Here is a 22,713-nt window from a genome sequence, read left to right on the forward strand (position 1 = left end):
GGGTCTATATTCTGAATCCAGCATTTGGGGTTGGGCTGGACAGTGCTGCTTCCAGAAAGTCACGGGATCAGGCTTAGCCATGATTCCCCACAACTCCATCTGCAGGAATAGCCTGCTGCTGGAACGGATGAACAATTAGTGTTGGGTTGGGCGTGAAAAATTGAAGGACTCTGGGTCAGGCCCAGGTCGGGTTTTAATTTTATACCCGAGCCAGGTTTTAGGTGTTCCCTGTGGATTACTGATGGTATTCCAATTGTAAGACGAGGGGACCTTGGACACCTCTCCAGCCTCCTGTTCCTTCCCTTGCATGTGTGTGAAAGCACACATCAAAAATGACTTGAGGAATTGAAACTTTTTGGATGGTGCAAAACTTAGTTTAGAGAGCATTTATCCTAGAAAATTGTCACAGGACTTTATGCTCACTTATGAAATGTTGGAGGCACTGCAGAAATGCATAGTAGTGTTCAGTAATCTCATAACACTTCTGTCAGCTCTGCTCAAAGGGCAGAGAGCCAGTTGGCAGGAAATCCTTGTACCCTGTATTGTTCAGTAGCAAATTACTTTATTAGGCAACTCCTGAAGTTACCCATCCTTGGTGTTTCGACCAAGTACTGTTGAAGCAGGCTTGGTGGGAAAGATTAAGTAAAATTTGTCCATCTTGATGTATTTTATTTGCATATTCCCTTTTAGCAGTGGTTTTTTCAGTGCAGTGGGAGCTATTTTTGAGCCTGGCACCAGGTAATTAGCAAATGGTCGCAATTTAATCTCTTCCCCATGCCCTCCTTCCAGTAGGCTGCATGGGTGGAAGCCCTAAGAGGCAAGTAGCCTAATGTGGTAGCTCCATTTTTTTACCTCCTTTTGTGGGTTCAATTGAGTTTTAATTGTAATACTTGTCCAATGCTGGATTTTCTTTTTTGTGTACATAATTGGGATCAACTATATTGCAATGAGGGATGCTGGTGAAGTATTACATATATTGACTGTTTACAAATGTTAATTTTTCAGATGAGTGACTAGATCCCACGATGGCTCTGAGATTCCGTACCATCTTTCCATATACTCTCCCTGGGGTACTGGCGCTCATCGGCTGGTGGTGGTACATCACCCGAAAGAAGAAAGGCAGAGAAAGCAATCATGACAAAGAAAAGGCCACAGCTGTGCCAGAATCTGTTACTAAGGCTGGAGGAGAGTATTATGCGGCTGTGGAGGATCATCAGAATGTTAGTACAGTGGCTGAATTAGCAAATGTCCGAGAGCAAGACCAGGATGAAGACATAATCAAGCCAGCAGAATTAGTGCCAGCTCTACAGGTTGAAACATTAGAGCAGTCTGACGCACCTGGAAGCGGTTCATACCTATTGACGGATTGCCTTGACCCCGACATGAAGGATGCTCAAAAGATGCTTCTTGACTCTTCGCTCAGACCCCAAGAAGCTCTGTTCATGTCCAATGTACAAGGACCCCTCCAGACATCACCCAAGGTTGAGAAGGAAAGTTATCTACACCAAATGATGGACAAAATCAGCATTGACAACTTGGAGAGCCGGCAGCCTTCCATCTGCAGTGCAGTCAAATCTCCTTTCCATGTTCCAAATTGCTCCATTAACTTGGAAGCAGAAGGAGAGAAGGACAAAATTTTACCAAGCCTCGGTTCAGTCACTTCTACAGAATGCAAGCTGCCAGTGTCTGATCATCATACAATGGAAAGACCTGAACCAGAGGGTGAAAATGCTGGCAATATGACAGAGCCCCCATGCTTCAAGACCACGCTTAACAATTTAAGCATCAGCCCATTTTTGATTCAGACTGGTCTTTGCCAAGAGTCTGAGGGGGGAAGCCAATCTTCTAAAGAAGCTTCCTTCACCAAAAATGGCTTGCCCGCAGATTCAGTTGAAAAAGGAGTCAATCTAGATGAGATTCAGGAGGCAGCTGCCGGTTTGATCTCCAAGGTCATAACAGCAGCTAAACAGGAACTCTTCTCTTCACAACCTGATCCTTGTGCTGAGGGAGTGTGTGAAGCTGGGATGATGGGAAGCAAATTAGTAAATTCTGATATACAGGTATTGCTGAAAGTTGAAGATGGTCATGGTGGTGAGCAAGTAGGTGATGAGGTGAGGCAGCTTAGTGAAAAGAGGCACTCTAAGTCTGAGGCAGTAATTGCCCAGAAGACTGTACTGCCGAAGGAGAGGCTTGTTGGAGATTTAAATGAATATGATTATGAGGGTGAAGAGCACAGTTTTACTGCAGAGCTTCCTGCTTCTATTGTATGCAGGAAGTCTTTGGAAGAACCTTACCTGCCAGCAGAAGACTCTGGTTGCCATTCGGAAGATGGGGCTGGTGGGGAAGATCTACCAGAAAGCAGTGTGGATTTATCCAACTTAGTAAACCATGAAGATTCATTGAACAATTGCATGGTGATTGAAGTTTATTCTGAAATGACCTGCAAGGAAAAGATTGTGGAGCCTAAAATGTCACTGAAGGAATCTGGTACACAAGGCAGTGTTCCCGGGGATTGTATTCAAGCTGCACATAGGGGCAAGAGTCAGACTCTCTCAGAGGAGCTGCAACCTACTACCAATAAGTCTTCAGAGGAATTGAACGCAGAGGATTCCAGTTGCAGTGTTTGCCACTCAGAAGATGGGGCAGGTGGAGTGGACTTGTTGAATAGCATGGTAGCATGTACACTAGAAAATCAGAAAACGGATGCACTACATAACTCTATGGCTGAAAGAAGCTCCCTTGAGCAGGATCCGAAACACGGACACAAACCTCTAGGCCAACAGGGGACTTTGATGTATGCCGAAGAAGGTGCTGAGGGGTATGGCCACTTGCTGCTAGAAATGGAGTTTGATCATTCTGGAGGTAAGATGGCAAAGTGTACGATACCGAAACATGACTCGAGGGTTGTGCGAAGTGACTTGCAAACTGAGCCAAGTGGGGTGCGGGGGCAGCGTTGGGAATGTTAGCTACACACTAGCCATCTTGGGAATGTCTCCATTGCAAAGAGTACAAAGATAGAGGCAATGCCGCAACCACTTCAAACCAATTTACTTCCAGTAAGAATGGACACTTAACTTTTACATTTGGCCCCGAAATTGTCATGCCAATTCTCACTCCTCCACCTACAGAATAAAGCACGAATGCCGAGGAGTGTTTCCAAAGCCGCTTTTACCTTGAATTAGTATATAGGCAGACAGGCAAGCAACCTGCTATGTGGCATCTAGTGCTGCTCGTGAACCAATAGTGTTACATGTTAAGTAAACTGCTGTTTCCCCTAAATTTGGGAAAATATGGCTTCCAGTTAATACTGCCTTCCCCCATCCTCACTCCTTCCTCAGCCACTGTTTTCCCAATTTTGGTGTAAAGATGAGTGATCTTCCTGGGAATTGATGTACTTGCCATTCATGGTGCATTGAACTCCCATGCTGTACTACCACTTGTCAAAATGCCAACATCTAGGGACTTGTGTCAAGATTGGGACAGCTGTCGAGCAACAGCCTGTCATTGTCATCCTCACCAAATCATACCTTTCAGCCCTATCCCAGATACCCCTATTGCCATCCCTGGGTGTGTTCTGTACCACCAGACCTACCAGAGGTGGCAGCAGTGGTATACAGTTGAGAGGGAGTGTTTCCGGGAGTCCTCAACTTTGAATTGGGATCCCATGAAGTCTCAAGGCATCAGGTCAAACATGGGTAAGGAATCCTCCTTGTTACCAACTACTCGTACTCCATGTGGAAGAAGTACTGAGGGCAGCAAGGATACAGAATGCACTCTTAAGTGGGGGACTTCAACGTCCATCACCAAGTAGCTCGGTAGCACTGCTACTGACCAAGCTGGAGCTGTCCTGAAGGACATAACTCCCAGACTGGGCCTGTAGCAGGTGGTGAGAACCAACAGAAGGAAAGCCTACTTTACCTCAGCATTGGTAGGAGTGACCACTGCACAGTACTTGTGAAGACAGGACTTTTCCTCCACACTAGGGATACATTCCATTGTGTTGTGTGGCATCACAGCTGCTAAATGGAATAGATTCAGAACTGATCTAGTAGCTCAACTGGGCATCTGAGGTCCTGTGGGCCATCAGCAGAATTGTTTTCCTCCACAGTTTGTAACCTCATGACCAGGCATATCTCTTGCTCTGCCATTTGCCATCAAGTCAGGGGACCAACCCTGGTTTGGTAAAGAGTGTAGGGAAGCAGCACCAGCCGTACTTAAAAATGCCTACCTGGTGAAGCTGCACCACAAAACTGAAAGCATGTTGAGCAGAGCAGCTTGTTACCAGCAGCTAAGTGATCCCACAGTCAGCAAATCTGATCAAAGCTCTGCAGTCCTGCCGTATCCAGTCATGAATGCTGATGGATAATTAAACAACTAATGGGATGAGGAGGTCCCGTGAACATTCCCATCGACATGATGGCAGAGCCCCCAGCATGCGTGCAGTGGAGAAGACTAAAGTGTTTGTGACCATCTTCAGAAGTTCCAAGTGGCTGATCCATTTTGGATCCCCACTATCACAAGCCAGGCTTCAGCCAATTCAGTTCACTCCGTAATATGAAGAAACTGCTGACGGCACTGGATACTTGATGGGCCAGTGAAGATCTAATCTTGCATTTACTATTTGGTACTTTTGTCAATTCACAAACCTACGCAAGTGGTGTCCTTCGCTATACATGCACTTATGGGTCTTCAGACCAAATATCAGTTGAATATCTTTAAACATTTCATGTCCTTGTAAAGCCCTGTTACTGTATAACACTAATACCACACCACACATTCATTGACATCTCTTGTGGAGCAGAGACATGCAGCCCAGGAATTTCTAGGATTTAATCACTGCTCTGGTTAGGGCAATAATGAGTGCTGCAATTCACTAGGTGTTAGGACATGGTGCCTCCGCCCCTGACTCCAATCATTCAGGCTTTTTGATTCTGATTATTTTCCTGTGACCTCTGCTTTGAACAGATGGCAAGGACAGAATTTGACTTTAAAATTCCCCTTTCCTCCCGATTGTTCTGTTTCCAGATTACACATCTCGCCACCATTTGAGATGGAATCGTACCTCAGGCTGAAGTACTTGGCGTACACCACTTAATGCATTCAGCTAAGTACTGGCGGTGCTTTATAGCATCTAACCCTGGTTTAATTCTAGTGTTTTCCAGTACATTCAGCATAATTGACTTCAGGAGAACTGTTGCAGGATAATGTGATGGCTCAGTTTTGTTGTGCTGTCCGATATCTCACTTGATCACTTGGTCTTGCTGTCTTTTGAAGAAAAAAAGTGAATCTCTATCTTAAATGGAGGCTTGCTGGATTTATATTGTCCTTAGCAAGCATGGAGTCGCACTGTCCAGACTTCCCCCATTGCATACTAGAGGATACCTTGGACCATTCCAGCCCTTCAGTTAGGTTATAGGTGATCTTTAACTCTGTCTACCTACCTTAGCTTAGTATCTGGAATGACCATCACTAACTAGGTAATACTTAGGATCTGACTTGCAATTGTGGAAAAGCTAACATCCATACTTGAAGACTGAGGTTGACTTTAACTCTCCCTGATGCCCTGGAACTGCATTTCTGCTGATCATGACAAGGACAGCATGTGGGCAGAGGAGAGGGGCCTAGGAGTGTGACTTTTCTATAAATGTTCCCTCTAGTAAGATGATTTACCTGTTCAGGGTCATCCAACAATAGCACAGCTGAGTTTAAGATTCTGTCAAGTGGAAGGTTTTGATCTGCCAGTTTATAGCACAGCGGTGCTTCATTCTGCTATACCAGATACCTGCAATTTAATATAAAGTTTGATTTGTAGTTAGTACTTACAGCTGTGATCTTCAGGGTGGAAGAGAATCTGACTGACAATGCAGATCAGAGTGCAGGCTGCCCTCATTCCTTATCCAAGTGTGAGAGCCTGGAGTGCCAAAGTCAACATTCACCATCTTCTAACAGGCAACATCAGGTAGTGATCAGGAGCTGAACCCTGGCTCCTTTACCTTCTTAGTTATTGAGGCCAGCTAATCCCCTTACTGTCACTGTCTTGATCAATTGCCTATACTGGGCAGTGTGTTCGCCAACAGGGCAGCTGTCAGATACAGTAAAAGCTTTGTTATCCAACACTTCTCCAACCAGCAAACTGTATAATCCAGAATTTCAAAATCTCCCCTAAGTACATAAATACTGTGAATTTTGGTTTTGTGTAGTGCATGTTATCTTGTCTGCCCATGCTGCAGTGACAAATTGTGCTTTAGTGTAATTTATACATTTAAGTTTACTATACCTCAATTTCTGTATTGTAGATCTTGTACTCTTATGTAATCATTGTGTTCAAAATTAAAACTACTTGGGTACAACTTTTGAGCAGAATTTCCAAATCTCCAGCACCCCTCGAGTGCAGCACGTGACTAATTTCAAAGCTTTTACTGTACTTCACTTTGCTATACATTGTTGTAATGTTTTAAAAATATTGTAAAACTGTTTCAAAACTATTGAAAATATGTACTCGATTGCTGATTATGCTCTATCTGTGTTGCTTATTTGTTTTTTGAAACGGCCAGGTTCTGATGTAAATAGTATGGATTCGAATGATAGTGGTTGTACTGCAGGTGGAGCAGAGGGTCAGAACAAGGATGGGGCTGCTTTGAACACAACACAAGACAAAACTGAACTTACCATCTGGGAGATACAGGTGCCAAAGGTAAAACTACAAGCAGAAATGTTTAGTGCGGGAGCTTCTTGCAAACAGAGGCTGTTCTAGTTTTGAAATTCTGTTTTGCAGAACAATCTAAACTGGTTTGAAGTTTGCCCAGGGCACAGTGGGAGAAATCGGGGCTGTTTCCTTTTCTTGAAAACATCACAATATGGCAGAAAATTGCACATGTTGGCACTTGGTCCACCTCGGTAATTTTATGAAGCAAACCCTTAACTAAATTTATCCTTGTTAGTTGGTTTAGTCTTTGTTAAATCTAGTTAGTCCATGACTTCAAGAATTTGACCAAAGCAGAACCATCGTAGTGCATAGAAAATACACTGAGGTCACCTTGTGGTAAGTAGTTGCTATTACAAGTAGCCTTCCAAATGCAATTGCTAAACTGATCCTGATTATAGGAAGGTGCTTTTGGTGATAGGCGAGTTTTAATGGGCCTGAATGAGGGAAAGGACTCGAGCTTCAAATAGGTGGCTTCAGCTCATCATAGGTAACATTTGTATTTGGGGAGAGAAAGTGGGGACAAAGTTTGTTTGAATGCAAATGCCACTCTTTTTTTTGTGTAGCTGTTGTGTACCTGGTTTGTAACTAAACGATCCAACTTTTTAAAAAGTGGGCCCTATGCAGACCTGTGCAATTTTTTTCTCAAGGCAGGTTTGCGCTACAATTAAATGCAAGCCCTGACGGAGATTGGGCACAATCCCCCTCATTTAGCACAACTTCAGTGGCTCAACATTGAAGGCATGTGTGCAGTGATTGAGATCGGAATTGGCTTGTGTTGCATCACAAGTGATTCAATACAAACTGCATAGCTTTTAAGCATGAGTTTTTTTGCTACTGCACATGGGCAAAATGCTTCTGTAATTTCTAATTCATGTCCTTACTGCTTTTTGTTCACAGCATCTAGTGGGACGGTTAATTGGCAAACAAGGAAGATATGTGAGCTTCTTGAAACAGACTTCTGGTGCCAAGATTTACATATCCACACTACCTTACACACAAGATTTCCAGATCTGTCATATAGAAGGTAGGTCAGGTGCAAGTTTAATGCCTACAGGCTTTATCTCTCAATCTTGTACAGCAGATTGAAAAACTGATTTGCCTCCAAGGTGTCAGCCATGAATCAGTGAGCAGCATTCTTGCTTTTTTTGATTTAGATTTTGGGTTCAAGCCCCACTCTAGAAACTTGAGTCCATATTCTGACTTTTCAGTGCAGTGCTGAGGGAGTACTGCACTGTTCCAGATGAGATATTAGAAGTCTGCCCTCAGGTGCACATAAAAGATCCCATGGCATTATTAGCAAAAGTATGGGAGAGTGTTTGCCAATGTTGTGGCCAACACCTATCCCTGAACCAGCACCTAAAACAGATTATCTGTTTTTTTAATCTCGCTGTTTGTGGGATCTTGCTGTGTTTCCTACATTACAACAGTGACTACACTTCAAGTGTTTAGTTGGCTGTAAAGTGCTTTGGGACGTCCTGAGATCATGCCAGGCACTAAATAAAAAGGAAGATCTTTATTTTGTTTGACATCAGATGTGAATCTGGAAAGTGGCCTGTGAATTATGGGATGAACAAGTTTCTTCAAAGCCGTATTCTGTCACTAGGGCTTCTTCCAAAGTGAGCAAAGGTTAAGCAAGTTGAGAGATCACAAATGAATGATGTAATGATGAGAAAACTGTCCAGTCCATCGAGCCTGTCTGAGACATGATGCAGCCCATGTGCAGCATGAACCCCCACCCCTGGTCATCCCAGTCTCCTGGGACTGGGAGAACCTTGGGGGGCCAGTCTAGGAACAAATATTACCAACAAATTTTCAAGCAATCAAGCTTGATCCAGGAGATCACATAGCTCATCAATATCACTTGACCGCCATCTACGTCTCTCCTCTGGAACTTGTTTCTCAACTTGTCCAGCGTTTTTTTTTGAAGAACTGCAACAAACCCATATTTAACATATTTCGCCAATCTCAAGGTTCTGAAAAGAGATACTTCCTGACGTCTAACTAAACTTTGATTTTTATACTCTAATTTTATAAGTCCTGAATAATTATCCCACAATTGTATTATTTTATTGAGCAATGCAGGAGCCAGATTGATGATTAAATACAAATAGAGATGTTATAAACCATGCGTTTTGAATGAGTAACTGGATGACAATCCACCTCTCTTTGGCTTGTCAATTGAATTCTATGCTTAAGCAACTTCATAGTAATTTGCAGTAGTTCACAATATTGCCCATTAATAGACACTTAACTGATCAGAAGTGCATGCTGGCTTACTGCTGGCAGAATAGTGAGCCCTAGATTTAAATTCAAGGAAGTGCAAGGCTGCTGACTGACATCCCAAGGCCCAACATTTGTCATGCTTGGCAGACATCAGTATAATAGTGACTGGAAATTTTGGGGCCAGCTGATCTAGAGGCCTCATTCTCAATTATATGCCACAACTAAAGGTTTGTGGATCAAAATCCTCAACGGGAGTTGGCAGGATTTTCTGGCTCCCTACACTGCTACCTCTCAACTAAGGAGTGGACTTGGTTATTTAATCAAGAGGTAAACTTTGCTGAAATATCAGCTTGACTTGGCTGGTTGGGTTTTCAATCCCCAAACTTCCCACTGCAAAATTGAGCGCACAATCTAAACTGCTTCAATGCTCAACACAAGTTCTGCATTGTCGGTGATGCCATCCTTCAGATGAGACTTTAAGCTGAGGCCCAATTTGTCTGCTTAGCTGGATGTGGAAGATCCCATGGAACTGTTAAGAGTAGAGGTGGGGAGTTGTTCAGTGTCCTAGCCAGTATTCTAGCCCTGGTCCCAAACCCAGCTCTTTGGTTATTTTGTTTGAGGTTTTTTTGCCATGTGTAGATTGGCTGCCACTTTTGTTTGTGTGTCTAAACTTCTAAATGTAATTGGTTATAAAACATTTTCAGACATCCTGAGGGCATGATTCACTTTATTAATGTAAGGGTTTAAATTCAGCTGGGTTTGTTTGTTTCTCTCTCTCAAACAGGTAATCAACAGCACGTAGACAAAGCACTTAACCTGATCGGAAAGAAATTTAAGGAGCTGGATCTCAGGAATCTATATGTTCCTCCTCCTCCTCTGACACTTCCTTCATTACCCATAACTTCATGGGTAAGCATTCACACTGGAACAGCTATTTTGCTGTAGTTGTATTAAAGCTCAGTTTCTGTTATGTTTTGTTGTGACAATTTGTGCTGCATTCTCCTGCCCTTTGGATAGTTTTGATCCCTGTTGATGGGCTAGATAGCACTTAAAAACCCTTATTCCTGTCGTTTTAGTTGGCTTTTGGTGTCAGATGAGATAGCAGAGCCTCTGAAAGTTTTTGATCCTCAAACATTCAAATTGTGCCAGGAGACTGGATGGAACACTGATGCTCAAGAAGAAACATAAACAGTGTGACTATAGACCAGCTAGTCTGTTGTAGGCTAGCTCAGTGCATAGTGCAAAGTAATTGCAACACAAACAGGCCATTTGGTCCGTAAGTCTATGCTGATTATATTTCACACGAGCCTTCTCCCACCCCTCCTAACTCCATCGTATCCTATTCTCCCTCATGTGCTTATCTAGTTTTGCTTTACATGAATCTTTGCTATTTGCTTCAACTATTCCCCTGTGGTAGTGTTCCAAATTATAAGCACTCTCTGGATAACGTTTCTGCTGCATTACCGATTGGATTTATTAGGTGTCTTGTATTTATGACCCCTAGTCCTGGTCTCATTCGCTAGTGGAAATATCCATCTGTTTAGCTTCCCAAACCCTTTCAAATCTTGAAGTCCTCTAGTGGGCCACCCCTCAATCCTCTCTTTTCCAGAGAAATGAACCCCAACCTGATTAAAGATCAAATTAGCACTTAGAAATGCGTGTGATGTTTTGAGCATAGCCAGCAGGGATTTGTTGAAGTTATGTTTGCGCTTTTAAGTGAATCATATGTACAAGACACTTATATTTTTGTGTGGTAAATCATAAGCCATTTGGTAAAATATTGCAAGGTTTGTTCAAAAATCCAAGTGTGGTAACTGGAGGAATATAGTAGCATGGATAGAAAGTTGGCTCTGGGGAGACAAAGGTTTATAGTGTCTGTTGTGCAGATTGGTGAAGGTGGTGGTTTTGTTCAACCCTGGACGCTGCTTTTTGTATCCATATATAGCTAATCGCTTGGACATAGGAAGCATTATCTGAATTTGCCAACTCAAAAGTAGACAGGCTGCCAAATGAAGATTTAAGATTTCAGAATCACGTGGGTTAGTAAAATTCAGAGCCAGCTGCTGTTGACTCTCTGGTGTGGGCTTACAACACAATGCACCATAAATTTGCAACTTTGCCTTCTGAGCAAGGATGGCGAGGGTTGAGAAGGAAACTGAAGCTGCTGGTGGTGCAGTTGATTTTGGTTTATTCAGTGGCATAGCAGCAGAACTTGCACTGTTGCCTCCTAAAGTGGTACGAGTTTGTATAAATCAAACACTAAGGTGGTTCTGTGGAGTGAACTGATGCTGCAATAGCCATCACAGGAGCTCACCAAGGGCTTTCAGACCAGGTGACCAGATGCAATTGCAACGCAAGTGAGAGGAAGTAAATTTTGGGAATAATCAAAGGAATGGGAAAATATACTTGATGGAAAGCTTGTCAAACAAGTGGCTGGGTTTTGAAATGCTCGAATTCAGCTAATTTTAGAATGCTTGTTTTGTTGATTTCTGCAGCACGACATCATTCAGTGGCGGGCGGCTTAAGAGCTGCTTAGTGGGAGACTGTCTCAAATGTACACTGTCAAAAGTTGCTTTCTGTGACGCAGCTTTTTGAAAAGTCAGTTGTCAAGTGAATTATTGGACACTTGAAGAAAAACACAATTTAAGTTGCAGAAAACCTTTTATGCCTAGCCTGGAGTTAAAATTTGTTTAAAGATGTGTAAATGTACTTGAATTGACATGGAATATTTTCTTCCCATTAGCATCTAATTCAAATTAACTGTCATCCACAGCTCATGCTTCCGGATGGTGTGACTGTTGAAGTGCTGGTGGTGAATATAGTCACTGCTGGGCACCTGTTCGTACAGCAGCATACACATCCTACATGTCATGTACTACGCAACATGGATCAACAAATGTTCCTCCTTTACTCTCAGCCAGGAATCCCAACGTTAACGCCTCCATTAGAAGTTAAGTGTTTCTAGTCGTTGACTAATGAATTGATCTGCATTTGGAGTGGAATGGGGGTTGAGATGGTTGCCTTCAATAGTGGTGACCTGGCCAAGGGCAGGTCCTCTGCTCATTTCTCCACGCTTCTCAAACCTGTGTCTTCCTCTTTGGTTGCTCATAGCCTCCCATTTTTTAACCTCCATGAGAAATGAGCAGCATGACTAGAGGAAAAAGCACCTAAGGTGGTTTCCCATTGCCTTCCTTATGTGCTTTAAAGGAAACATAAGCTGCCTTCCTGAAGGATCCTCTGCCTGTTAACAGCCATTGTCCCTCACGGTACTAGGTCGTCCACTATCACCACTGGAAATTCACTGGTTCTACCATGGTTTGTAACTCCAAGCACAGGGCCCTTGCCTGGGGCAAATCGCAAAAGAGCAGGGAGGGTCGCCCCGAACTCTGAAATGACTGAGTTGCCTTTAACACAAGGCATATTCCCAAGTACATAAATGCATATTGTAGCAAACATGGTGCCTGTAGCATGAATTGTTTCCTTGCATGTAAAATGTGATGCTGAGGTGAATTATGGTGCACCATCTGTTAGTGCATCTGACCATTTGACCCTGGGAACTTCTGGCTTTGCATAACTTAGTACCTCACCATGTGCAGCTTCTACACACTGCAGCAGAATCTCTGATTCCATGTTTAGTTGAGAGTAACTCGAACTTTGATTTTGATCAGAGAATCTATTTCTGTCGTTTTGATTTGTCAATTGTTCACCAATAGAACTTAGAACATAAAAAGAAGCTGGAGTAGACCATGTAGGCTCGAAGGGCCACTCTGCCATTCAACAAGGTCATGGCTAATCTACCTCAACTCCTCCCTCCTTTCACTATCCCCATATTCCTCAATACCCAAAAATTATCCATCTGTTTCCAAATATACTCAGCAACTGAACATCAACAGCTTTGAGAATTCCAAAGATTCACAGCCCTCATTACAAGTAGCTGACGCATAATTCTAGACTCCAGCCAGGTAAATGTTTTCTCAGCATCTACCCTGTCAAGCCCCTTAATTTTGTTTCAATAAGATCCTAATTTTTCTGAACTCTGCGAATATCGGTCTAATCTACTCCATCTGTCCTCAGCGCAATCTCCTCATTCCAAGAACCAGTCTTGTGAACCTTCGCTGCACTCCTCGGGCAAGCATGTATAACTTGCAAAAATTTACTTTATCAGTTGACTTAATTTGGCTTCTTTGCCGCCCCCCCCCCCCCCCCCCCCCTCCACCACTTGCTTTATACTCTACCCCATGATTCATTTTTGCAGCTCTGATTTTTTTTATATCCATCTCTTGGCCTGGCTCCTTCTGTAGTCGAGCATTGCCTATTTAGAATGGATTATGTTCATTTAGCCTTTGAGTGCCGTGTTTGACTGCCAGACTCAATCTGATCCTGTATATTATCCTGCATCCTTTATCGAGCGTAATAGGTTTCTTAAGCGCACAATGAGCCATCTGTTTTGTGTTTTTATATTTTTCAAAAGATGAAGAAAAATAAACTTCACCCATTTTTAATGCACTTCTTGGATGTGAGCAGTGCTGATGAGGCAGGACTTGCTGTCCATCACTTCTTGACATGGGATTAGGAGGAAGCCATTTACCTGCTTGTGTGCTCTGCCATTTAATGAGATTATGGTTGATCTGTGACCTAACTCCACAAACCTGCCTTTGCCCTATATCCCTTAATACCTTTGGTTAACAATCTATCAATCTGCTTTAAAATTAACAATTTAACTTGGTATCAGTTGCGGTTTGTCAAAGAGTTCCAAACTTCTGCCACCCTTTTGTATAAAAGTTTTTCCTAATTTCGCTTCTGAAAGGTCTGGCTCTAATTTTTAGACAATTCCCCAGTTCTAGACACTCAAGCCAGCCGAAATAGCTTCTCTGTGTCTACCCTGTCAGTTCTTAATATCGTAAATTTGGATCAAATAGCCTCTAACCCAAGTTCCAGGGAATACAATCCTAGTACTTTAATCTTTGGAGTTCAGGTATCGTTCTGGTTAATCTATATTGCACTTCCTCCAAGGCCAATATATCCTTTCTAAGGTGTGGTGCCCAGAACTGCTGTCATTACTCAAGGTGTGCTGTAACCAGGGCTTTGTATAGCTGAAGCATGACTTCTATCCTCTTGTATTCTAGTCCTGCTAGATATTGATCTGGTTTACTTCCATAATAAAATAAAAACAGGAAATGCGGGAAATCCTCCAGGCCAAGCAACATCTGTGGAGAGAAAGAGTTAACGTTTCAGATCTGTAACCTTTCATCAGAACGAGACTGATAGGTTATTGAACTGAAACGTTAACTGTTTCTCTCCACAGGTGCTGCCTGACCTGAGGATTTCCAACAACCACAGTATTTTGCTTCTGTATTTAGTGTCTTCATCCAGTTCACATAGCCTTGAGTCAGCCTCCTATTCTGGCACTGATTGCACATAGGCCAGACCAGCTAGAGATTTTCTTCCCTGACAGACTTTGGTAAACTAGGGTATAAAGAGCCTGGTGTATAGTGTAAAGACCAGCATGGACCAGTTGGGTTGACTGGCCTCTTTATGCTCTAGTTCGGTATAGTTGGATATTGACTTTTTCTGTCCCATAAATTACCAATTTTATTGAATTCCGTGTTATAACTTTCTGCTGTGGGAATTAAACTTGCAACCTTCTAGTCTGCTAGTCCCTCCAGGGGAGGCGGTAGCGTAGTGGTATTGTCACTGGACTAGTAACCCAGAGACCCAGGGTATTGCTCTGGGGGCAAGGGTTCAAATCCCACCACGGCAGAAGGTGGAATTTGAATTCAATTAATAAATCTGAAATTAAAAAGCTAGTCTAATGATGGCCATGAAACCGTTGTCGATTTGTTAAAAACCCATCTGGTTCACTAATGTCCTTTAGGGAAGGAAATCTGCTGTGCTTACCTGGTCTGGCCTACATGTGACTCCAGACCCACAGCAATGTGGTTGACTCTTAACTGCCCTCTTGAAATGGCCTAGCAAGCCATTTAGTTAGGGCAATTAGGGATGGGCAATAAATGCTGGTCTAGCCAGCGACGCCCACATTCCATGAATGAATTTTTTTAAAAGTACCACCATCACTCAACTGCCAGACTCATTGAAGCCGCTGAAGCACAACCACTCCTTTAACTAAACTATCACTGGTGCTAAGATGATGCAAAAAAAAGAATTTGTCATGCGTTTTTTCACTCCTACAGTTGGAATAATCTGTGCAGCTCCTGCAGTCGATGGCGCCTGGTGGCGAGCACAAGTTGTTGCCTATTTTGAAGAGACAAATGAAGTTGAAATCCGATACGTTGATTACGGTGGCTACGAGCGGGTTAAAATTGAAGCACTAAGGCAAATCAGGTGATTTTACGTACTCAACCTAACAGTTTAAGCATGCTATCTAACTTGAGGTAAACCAATACTGTAGAAAACTTACAATTTCCAAGCTAATGAAAAGGAGTATGAACTAGCTGCCTAAGCTCTGTAGGAGTATCCTGGTGTGATGGCTCTAAATCGGTTGAGAAATCTCCTCTGGATGTGTGGGGTGCTCCTCTTAACTAGCTTCAAGGGAAAAGTAGGTTGTGGAGTACTTGCCTTTATAAAAAGTAATTTGAGCCAAATGCTGTAAATCTGAAGTGCAAAAACTACTTTTTTTGCCCATTGTGGACACTGTCCATTCAGATCTCTCTTCCTGCTTAGTAATAGTTGAGGAGGAATCTCCTTTTTGTATCGTACAAGATCTTCAATGCAAATGGTAGGTGGTGACACTTTAAGCTGGCCTGGATGCTGCTCCAGAACAGCCTGACCCAGAAACCACAGCACGGGCCACATCTGCAGTTTAGTTTCTCTGATGCTGGTCGTGCTTCATTCAGCCAGATTGAAATGTTGAGCCCTACCAGCTGTTTGCAATGCAACTGCCCCGGGGAGCTTTGAAGTGTTAATATCACCAGAGTGAAAGGGGTGACCCTATTCGGTCTCCATATTGGAGAACATTTCCAGTTCACAATAGCAGTTTTCTCTGAAAGCCAGTAGGAGAAACATCCCAAAAATTTTAGGGAAGAGATTCCAGAGCTAACTGCACAGGAAAGCGAAGCCATTGCTGGAGATGCTTTGGCTACAATCAGGTGTTCAAGAGTTGGAACAAAGTAAGGGCGGTCCCACTGAGCTGGACAGTGGAGGGAAGAGGTTTGGGGGTGGGGGTTGGGGTGCCAAGGTGGTAATGCACCACATTTGTAAGGATGTCACTTGTGATTTTGATCAGACCATTTCAGTGCTTTGGAAATGAGAATGGTGATTGAAGCCATTCAAACCTCACCCATGAGCAAGGGCGTCAAAGGTGGAGTTAAGGGAGTGGTTGAGCAAATTGGCTTTAAAATTACTGTCTTGAATGGAAGAGCAAGCGACTACGAATTTGAAGGTGAATTGCAAGTGTCATGAGTTTTTTTTCAGGGTGCCGACAAAGCAATGGGGTTGGGAGGTAGGAGGATGTGTGTTGATGGATAGAAGGACGTGCTTGGAGATGGCCTTATCTTGTGGACTGTGGGAGTTCTTTTGTCTTTCTTTCTTTTGGGCCTCCTTATCTCGAGAGACAATGGATAAGCGCCTGGAGGTGGTCAGTGGTTTGTGAAGCAGTGCCTGGAGTGGCTATAAACTCCAATTCTGGAGTGACAGACTCTTCCACAGGTGCTGCAGAGAAATTTGTTTGTCGGGGCTGTTGCACAGTTGGCTCTCCCCTTGCGCCTCTGTCTTTTTTCCTGCCAATTACTAAGTCTCTTCGACTCGCCACAATTTAGCCCTGTCTTTATGGATGCCCGCCAGCTCTGGCGAATGCTGGCAACTGACTCCCACGACTTGTGATCAATGTCACACGATTTCATGTCGCGTTTGCAGACGTCTTGCGGACTGTGGGAGTAACCAGGCCAGAAGTTGCCAAGTTTGAGGAAGTGGCTGTGAATGCAAGGAAGAGATGTAGTGAGGGTAGGAGAGTTCTGAATTCTGTGGGCACTTGTCCTATCAAGATCTTAGAACATAAAAGAAATGGTGTTATTGGAGGAATTGTCTTCTATTGATGTGCATCTAGACCAGTAAGCAGTACATCAGAAAATGCAATGCAGCCAGTGGATGTAAAGCTTGCCGACTCCTCCTCCCTTTTAGAATTTTCAATATACATTCAGGGTGCTAGAGAAATGCAAGTTGTGTTCATTGTCCTTCCTATTTGTGATACTTGTTTGAACAACCTTTTTTTGTTTTAATCAACAGGTCTGACTTTGTATCACTACCTTTCCAAGGGACTGAAGTTCTGCTAGACAATATAATGCCTCTCCCAGGTAAGTAGTCTGTCATGTGTTCCAAATTATACTCTGGTCAGTTTTAAATTCAGTCTTTCAAATTAAAAGCTGTTCTCTGACTCTCTTCTCTACAGGTGAGGACCACTTCTCAGAAGAAGCAAACACAACAATGGATGAAATGACACGTGGTGCAGCTTTGCTCGCCCAGGTAAGATGTGCTCAGAAGATGGTGGTTACAAACTCTTTAGACGTGTGATACTATGTTTGTGCTTGTCCAGAGTAAAGCCGGGCTTGGGTATAAAATTAAAACCCAACCCGACAACAGCCAACCTGACCAGGGCCCAAATCCTTTTAATGTTTTCAAATGCCTGACACGTAGTCGAGTTTGGTCGGGTAGCTAGGCTTTACTGCAGAGCGTGGAGTCTGGACTGCACGTTTCCTGCCTTGACGCCCTGAATGTTCATTTGAAGATTACTTGCCAGACCAGGGCAGCACTGTCCACGCCCAGCCTGACCCCAGCCCGAATGCTGAACCTGGAAGAGAGACCCGAGCCAACCTGACACATGTCTGGTTCCGGTCAGGTAGCCACACTTTAGTCCAGAGAAGCTGATTGTAGTAGGCATCTGCCTATCTTGGAAGACGATGGACTGTGCCCAGGGTGTCATCACTTCTGAGTTAAACATTACCTGTTATGGCTGAAGAGGCTGGCTAATGAGTGACAATCCCTTCCACAGCTGGTACAGATGAATATCATTGGACCCCGGTTGACTGGCTATTTTTCATTCTGGAGAAGCTAGTGTGGATTGGGATGGTTTCCAGCTTTGGGCACGCTGATATCCTGGTTCGATAGTTAGGCTCTCTGCAGAAATGTGCCTTTCTCCAACTTTAGTGATTTTGTCAATTGACTGACTATTCTAATTGCCAAGTAGGCAGATTGTGCTACAAGCCCATGCCCAGTAGACACTATTGCGATTGTTCAATATTCACTCAGGGCCTTTTACCTCTGTTCATTCCATCACTGTACTGGATTCTGGAGCTGCAAAACTGATATCTTGCCTAATTTTTTACCCTCTAGTCACTCCAACCTTGGCTGTTCTTTTGCTTTGGTTATAAGCTTAGTTGAAGAGGAAAAATGTAGTTCAAAATTCTCAACAGGAATCTTTCTCATTGGGTACAGTAAGGATAAAGGTGAACACTGGAGAATTCATCAGTGATCAGACTGCATATCTAAGTGAGCCATGCCCAGAAATAACTTCTTTTTTTTTTTTCCCCCAAGTAAGTCATCACCTGCAAGGTATCTCTTCCATCGTCTTGCCCTGACTGCTCAGTTGGTGTTACAAATATACAGAGCAGGTGATGTCCAACTCATGCCTGGCCCATGCTGAGTTGACTGGTTTCAGCTAGTGTGACTAGGACCACTGTAATTGGCCTCTGTTTGTTTCTCTGGACTGTAAGGGGATAAAATCATGTTGATGGTTTCTACTTCATTTGATAGGGTAGATGGGGTAAAATTATTTCCTCTGGTGGGAGAGTCTAGAAAAAGGGGCATGACCTTTAAAGTTAGAGCTAGGCTGTTCAGGAGTGACCGCAGAAAGTGCTTCACACAAAAAGGTAGTGGAAATCTGGAACACTTCCCCAACTTCTCCCCTCTCCCACCCCCCTGGCCCAACCGAAAAAACTAAGGCTGGAGGTCAATTCAAAATCTAAAAACTGAAATTTTTGATGGGTATGGAACCAAGGCTGGTAAATGGGATTGAGGTACAGATCAGCCATGATCTAATTGGTACAACAAGGAGAGCCTGTATGCCCTACTCCTGTTCCCATGTTTCAGTTTAACAATCCTTTTGTCTTTCATGTGTGCAAGGGACAGCATTGTTAGTCTTGGTTGTAATGCCGCTGCACCCAAGTGGCCTCTGCTTTCAATGTCCACATATAAAAGCCAACTGTGGATGAGATGGACCAAATTATGGGACTGTGCACCATTAAGAGTCTGTTCTCTGTTGCTGCTGGGGTAGTGGTTGCAGAACTGGCCAAATCTCTTGCTTGTCTGGAGAAGTTGGAAGTGTTGAAATTTTATATGGTGTGTTTTCATGTGCCCCCTCCTTCTGCCAAAATAAGTCTTTAATTTAACCTTGCTATTGCTGAATGTCTTGAGTGCCATAACTTCTTTGATATTTGTGAAACTGTATCCCAGCATGAATATCTGCCTTCAGGGAAGGTAATGGGAGAAATTTATTTTTGATTTGAACAAAGTCTGTCTTGTGAAGATGCAGCTTAATTACTGTTATATTGATCTTTGCTTCTGTGATTTCAGATAACTGGTTATGACAACAGTGGTGTGCCCCTAATAAACCTGTGGAGTATAGTTGGTGATGAGGTAAGTTAGGAACCTTGCATCTAACTTTTAGTAGGCAAGGCATTTCAATTTGCTCTTGTACTGTACCTGTTGAAACAACTTTATAAAACATTTTTAGTGAGGGTCCTCAAGTCAGTCTGTATAGTAGACTTGGATTTTTCTGTGCACTTTATTGTCTGAACCAATTTGATTTGACTTGGATGTTGTATGATTGACCAGTTCCCTTTGCCTAACTGCAGTGCTGCCCATTTTCTCTTTTCCCCAACCTCTCAACCTCACTTGACTGATTTGGCTGCCTTAAGGACAATGCTTTTATGCAACAAAATTTATAGTATTGGTCAGGCCTCGCCTAGTTCAATACCAAACAGCTCTGAGCCTTCCATTCACTAGGCCAAATCAACACGTAGTTTGTCTAAAGCTGAAAGATTCACTCTTGCACTTGTTTTGAGTTACTAAGGTTTAAGTCCACAAACTGGATTGAAATTGGTATCTCTAATGCTATGAAGTCCAGCATGTTGAAAAATGGTCTGGCGATCCTTAAAACCTTACCATGAATGTCTTGCATATGTTTCCTGATCTATGTACCCTCCCCTCTTCCTCTCTGCAACCCCGTTTCTTCCCATTGAGGTATGTTAAAAATCCCTTTAATTAATTCAGTTGGTTAAGTTTGGCCCAAGTAAGCCAACCCCTCTTCCAGTACATAATGTGTGAAAAGTTGAGAAAAGGCCATTCAAAGTCCTTCTCCTGTAGTACAATGACATTTGACTGCTCTTGATGTCTCGTCTCCACTCCCTTACCTGCCAGACTATTCCCGACATTTATCATTCTTTGAATAATTTGCCTACCGATGACGTTGCATTTCAACAAATGAATGAACTACTTTGTAAAGTCCAGGGGATGAAGCACTAAGTAGATCTTAACTACTTGAAGATTTTCCAGATGTTTTAAATTCTTTTCTTTAATTATTAACATTTTTTGTGGGCTTGTTCAATGTTTTGCATCCATGAGGATTTTTGGGACCTTTTTTTTTCTACTTTCTCACAGCTCATTCTTTTTACACTTGGACTCCTTTACTCTTTTGGGTAACCATGCCACAAAAACCATATACATTATCCTAGATCTGCACCACTATTGCCAGACAAGTGACTTCTTGAAATGTGCTTCCCTTTTAACATCTGTTTTACAAATTGTGTATCAAGTTTTTTTTTTTAACTGCTTGTTTCTGAATCCTCACTTTCTATTTCTGACTGGAAACTCGATGCATATTTCTCAAATTAGAAATATGAATAAAATTACATCAGCCTTTTCATTGCATACCTGGAAGGGTGATTTATCGCTTCTGTTAACCCACTTACCATTTTCTGGTGAGGCAGGTGTCAGGAAGCTACTATCCATTTGGTAGGAAAATAACTTGCATTTCTGTAGTACCTTTCATGTCCTTGGGACATCCCAAAGCATTTCTCAAGTTATTTTTGAAATGTATCATCCTGTTGGTAAACCTTTCAAAGCTTGTGATCCAAGGAAGGAATTATCCACTCAATTTGTGCCGTCATGTTGTAAATGCCTTACCCATTTAGAATCCTCATGCAGTCATCATGCATGATCTCTCAGACAGCATAAAGCACTCATTTATCCAATTCAAACCTGTCTGTGTAATAAAGGTTTAACTGTTTGAATTCTTAAAATGCAATACTTTATGGTCAATCGTTTTTGCCATAAAAGTTGATTTTGTCCAATAATTTGAATTAACTCAACAAATAGTGCAATGGGAATTCAGTGTCAAGAATTGGATCCAGTAATTTAAATTGAGAGCAGTATACTCTACATGCCCGCACAAGCAATGCCCAGAACTGTGTGAGCATGTTTACTGTTCATGAGGGAAAATGCTAAAGCTTTTTTTTCTTCCTCCCAAGGTCCTGTTTTTGAACCGAATTCTGGTGGAGAAAGGACACGCGCAGTGGATAGAGAACTATTAGTCTGCAGCCTGAGGACTTTTTCTAAACTCATTTTGCACTGCATTGTAATTCAATCATTTGCTAGCTGTGCAGATGTGTATATAAGTCACTGTATTAATATTTTGTAAGATCACACGAGTATATAAAGGGAACTTTTTCAAAAAATTATGGGATCTAATAGAAAGTGTCACTCAGTTAAGTCATGTCTGATCAATTTGATATTTAAGAAACAAAAATCCTTAATTGTCATTGTACAGAATAGTTTTGCTAGATTACTTTAATGGAATGATATTGTGATCAATGAACTCTTTGCTACTCGGTTGTACAGACCTGTAAAAAGTATCAAGAAAAACAGCTTGTGTGGTGATTTAATTATAATTTGGAGCTTCTCAGTCTGTTTTTGTCATTTTTGGTTCAGTCTTTGAGAAGGCACTGAGTATTGGAACCCAGTCTGTTTGCCCACTTTGAAATCTAGGGTAATTGGGGACTTGTGTGCATCATTACTGACTTTCTTTTTGCCAGTTGATGCCATTCTTGCTTTCAGATTGTGGGTTCAAGCCCCACTTCAGAATTTGAACATATAATCCAAAGTGACATGTCAGCACAGTACTGAGGGACTACTTCCCTGTTTGAAGTGCTCTTGTGCAGACCAAAGCCCTATTATTGAGTAGTTCTTGTGGATATTTTATTCCATGGGACTAATTAAACAGTTCCATGGTGTCCTGGTCAACATTTCAAATACCCAAAATCCGAACCACATTTAACTGGTTGCGTTCCCTGTGGGATCTTGCCATATACGAAGTGTCTGCCACATTTGCCTCTATTCACTACTTCTAAAGTGAGTGTATTGAATGCACTTTGGGATATTTCCAAGACGACAACTACACGTTGCTGGTAAGTTGACCAAAAAAGAGAATCTTGTAACTGCAGATGGTGGGTAGCTCATGCTTGTTCTGGAAGTATACAGTGCCATCAGGTTCATATTACATAAGTACTATTGATCATCTAGCCTACCATCCCACCTGTGTTTTAATCTCCCTATTGCTTGGCAGATGATTCCATATATTATCCTTTGTTAAAATGCTTCCTTGTATCCATTATGAATGTTTGTTTTCTAGTCCATATAGCCAAATTTACTTTAATATCCTGGCTTATTTTATCTAATTTAATGTGAGATGCTGACATTCATCCACTCAAACACTT

General features: G+C 42.5%; 1 protein-coding gene across 2 annotated transcripts in view; it reads left to right on the top strand.

Annotated features, from left to right (window-relative positions):
- akap1b (A kinase (PRKA) anchor protein 1b) overlaps positions 1-21,902 on the top strand; it is a 62,666-nt gene extending 40,764 nt beyond the window's left edge. Inside the window, exons 2-11 of one of the 2 annotated variants that reach the window (XM_068010597.1) lie at positions 1,006-2,862; positions 6,555-6,694; positions 7,604-7,730; positions 9,714-9,838; positions 11,703-11,878; positions 15,119-15,271; positions 17,171-17,238; positions 17,334-17,407; positions 19,514-19,576; positions 21,469-21,902. In XM_068010597.1, coding sequence (XP_067866698.1) covers positions 1,026-2,862; positions 6,555-6,694; positions 7,604-7,730; positions 9,714-9,838; positions 11,703-11,878; positions 15,119-15,271; positions 17,171-17,238; positions 17,334-17,407; positions 19,514-19,576; positions 21,469-21,531 — 2,826 coding nt within the window. In that variant the 5' untranslated portion in view covers positions 1,006-1,025 and the 3' untranslated portion in view covers positions 21,532-21,902. The remainder of the gene's footprint in view (positions 1-1,005; positions 2,863-6,554; positions 6,695-7,603; positions 7,731-9,713; positions 9,839-11,702; positions 11,879-15,118; positions 15,272-17,170; positions 17,239-17,333; positions 17,408-19,513; positions 19,577-21,468) is intronic. The other variant, XM_068010598.1, reaches the window with a different exon arrangement.
- Positions 21,903-22,713: the final 811 nt, after the last annotated feature.

The sequence above is a fragment of the Heterodontus francisci genome, chromosome 30, assembly GCF_036365525.1.
Source record: "Heterodontus francisci isolate sHetFra1 chromosome 30, sHetFra1.hap1, whole genome shotgun sequence".
Classification (NCBI taxonomy): Eukaryota; Metazoa; Chordata; class Chondrichthyes; order Heterodontiformes; family Heterodontidae; genus Heterodontus; species Heterodontus francisci.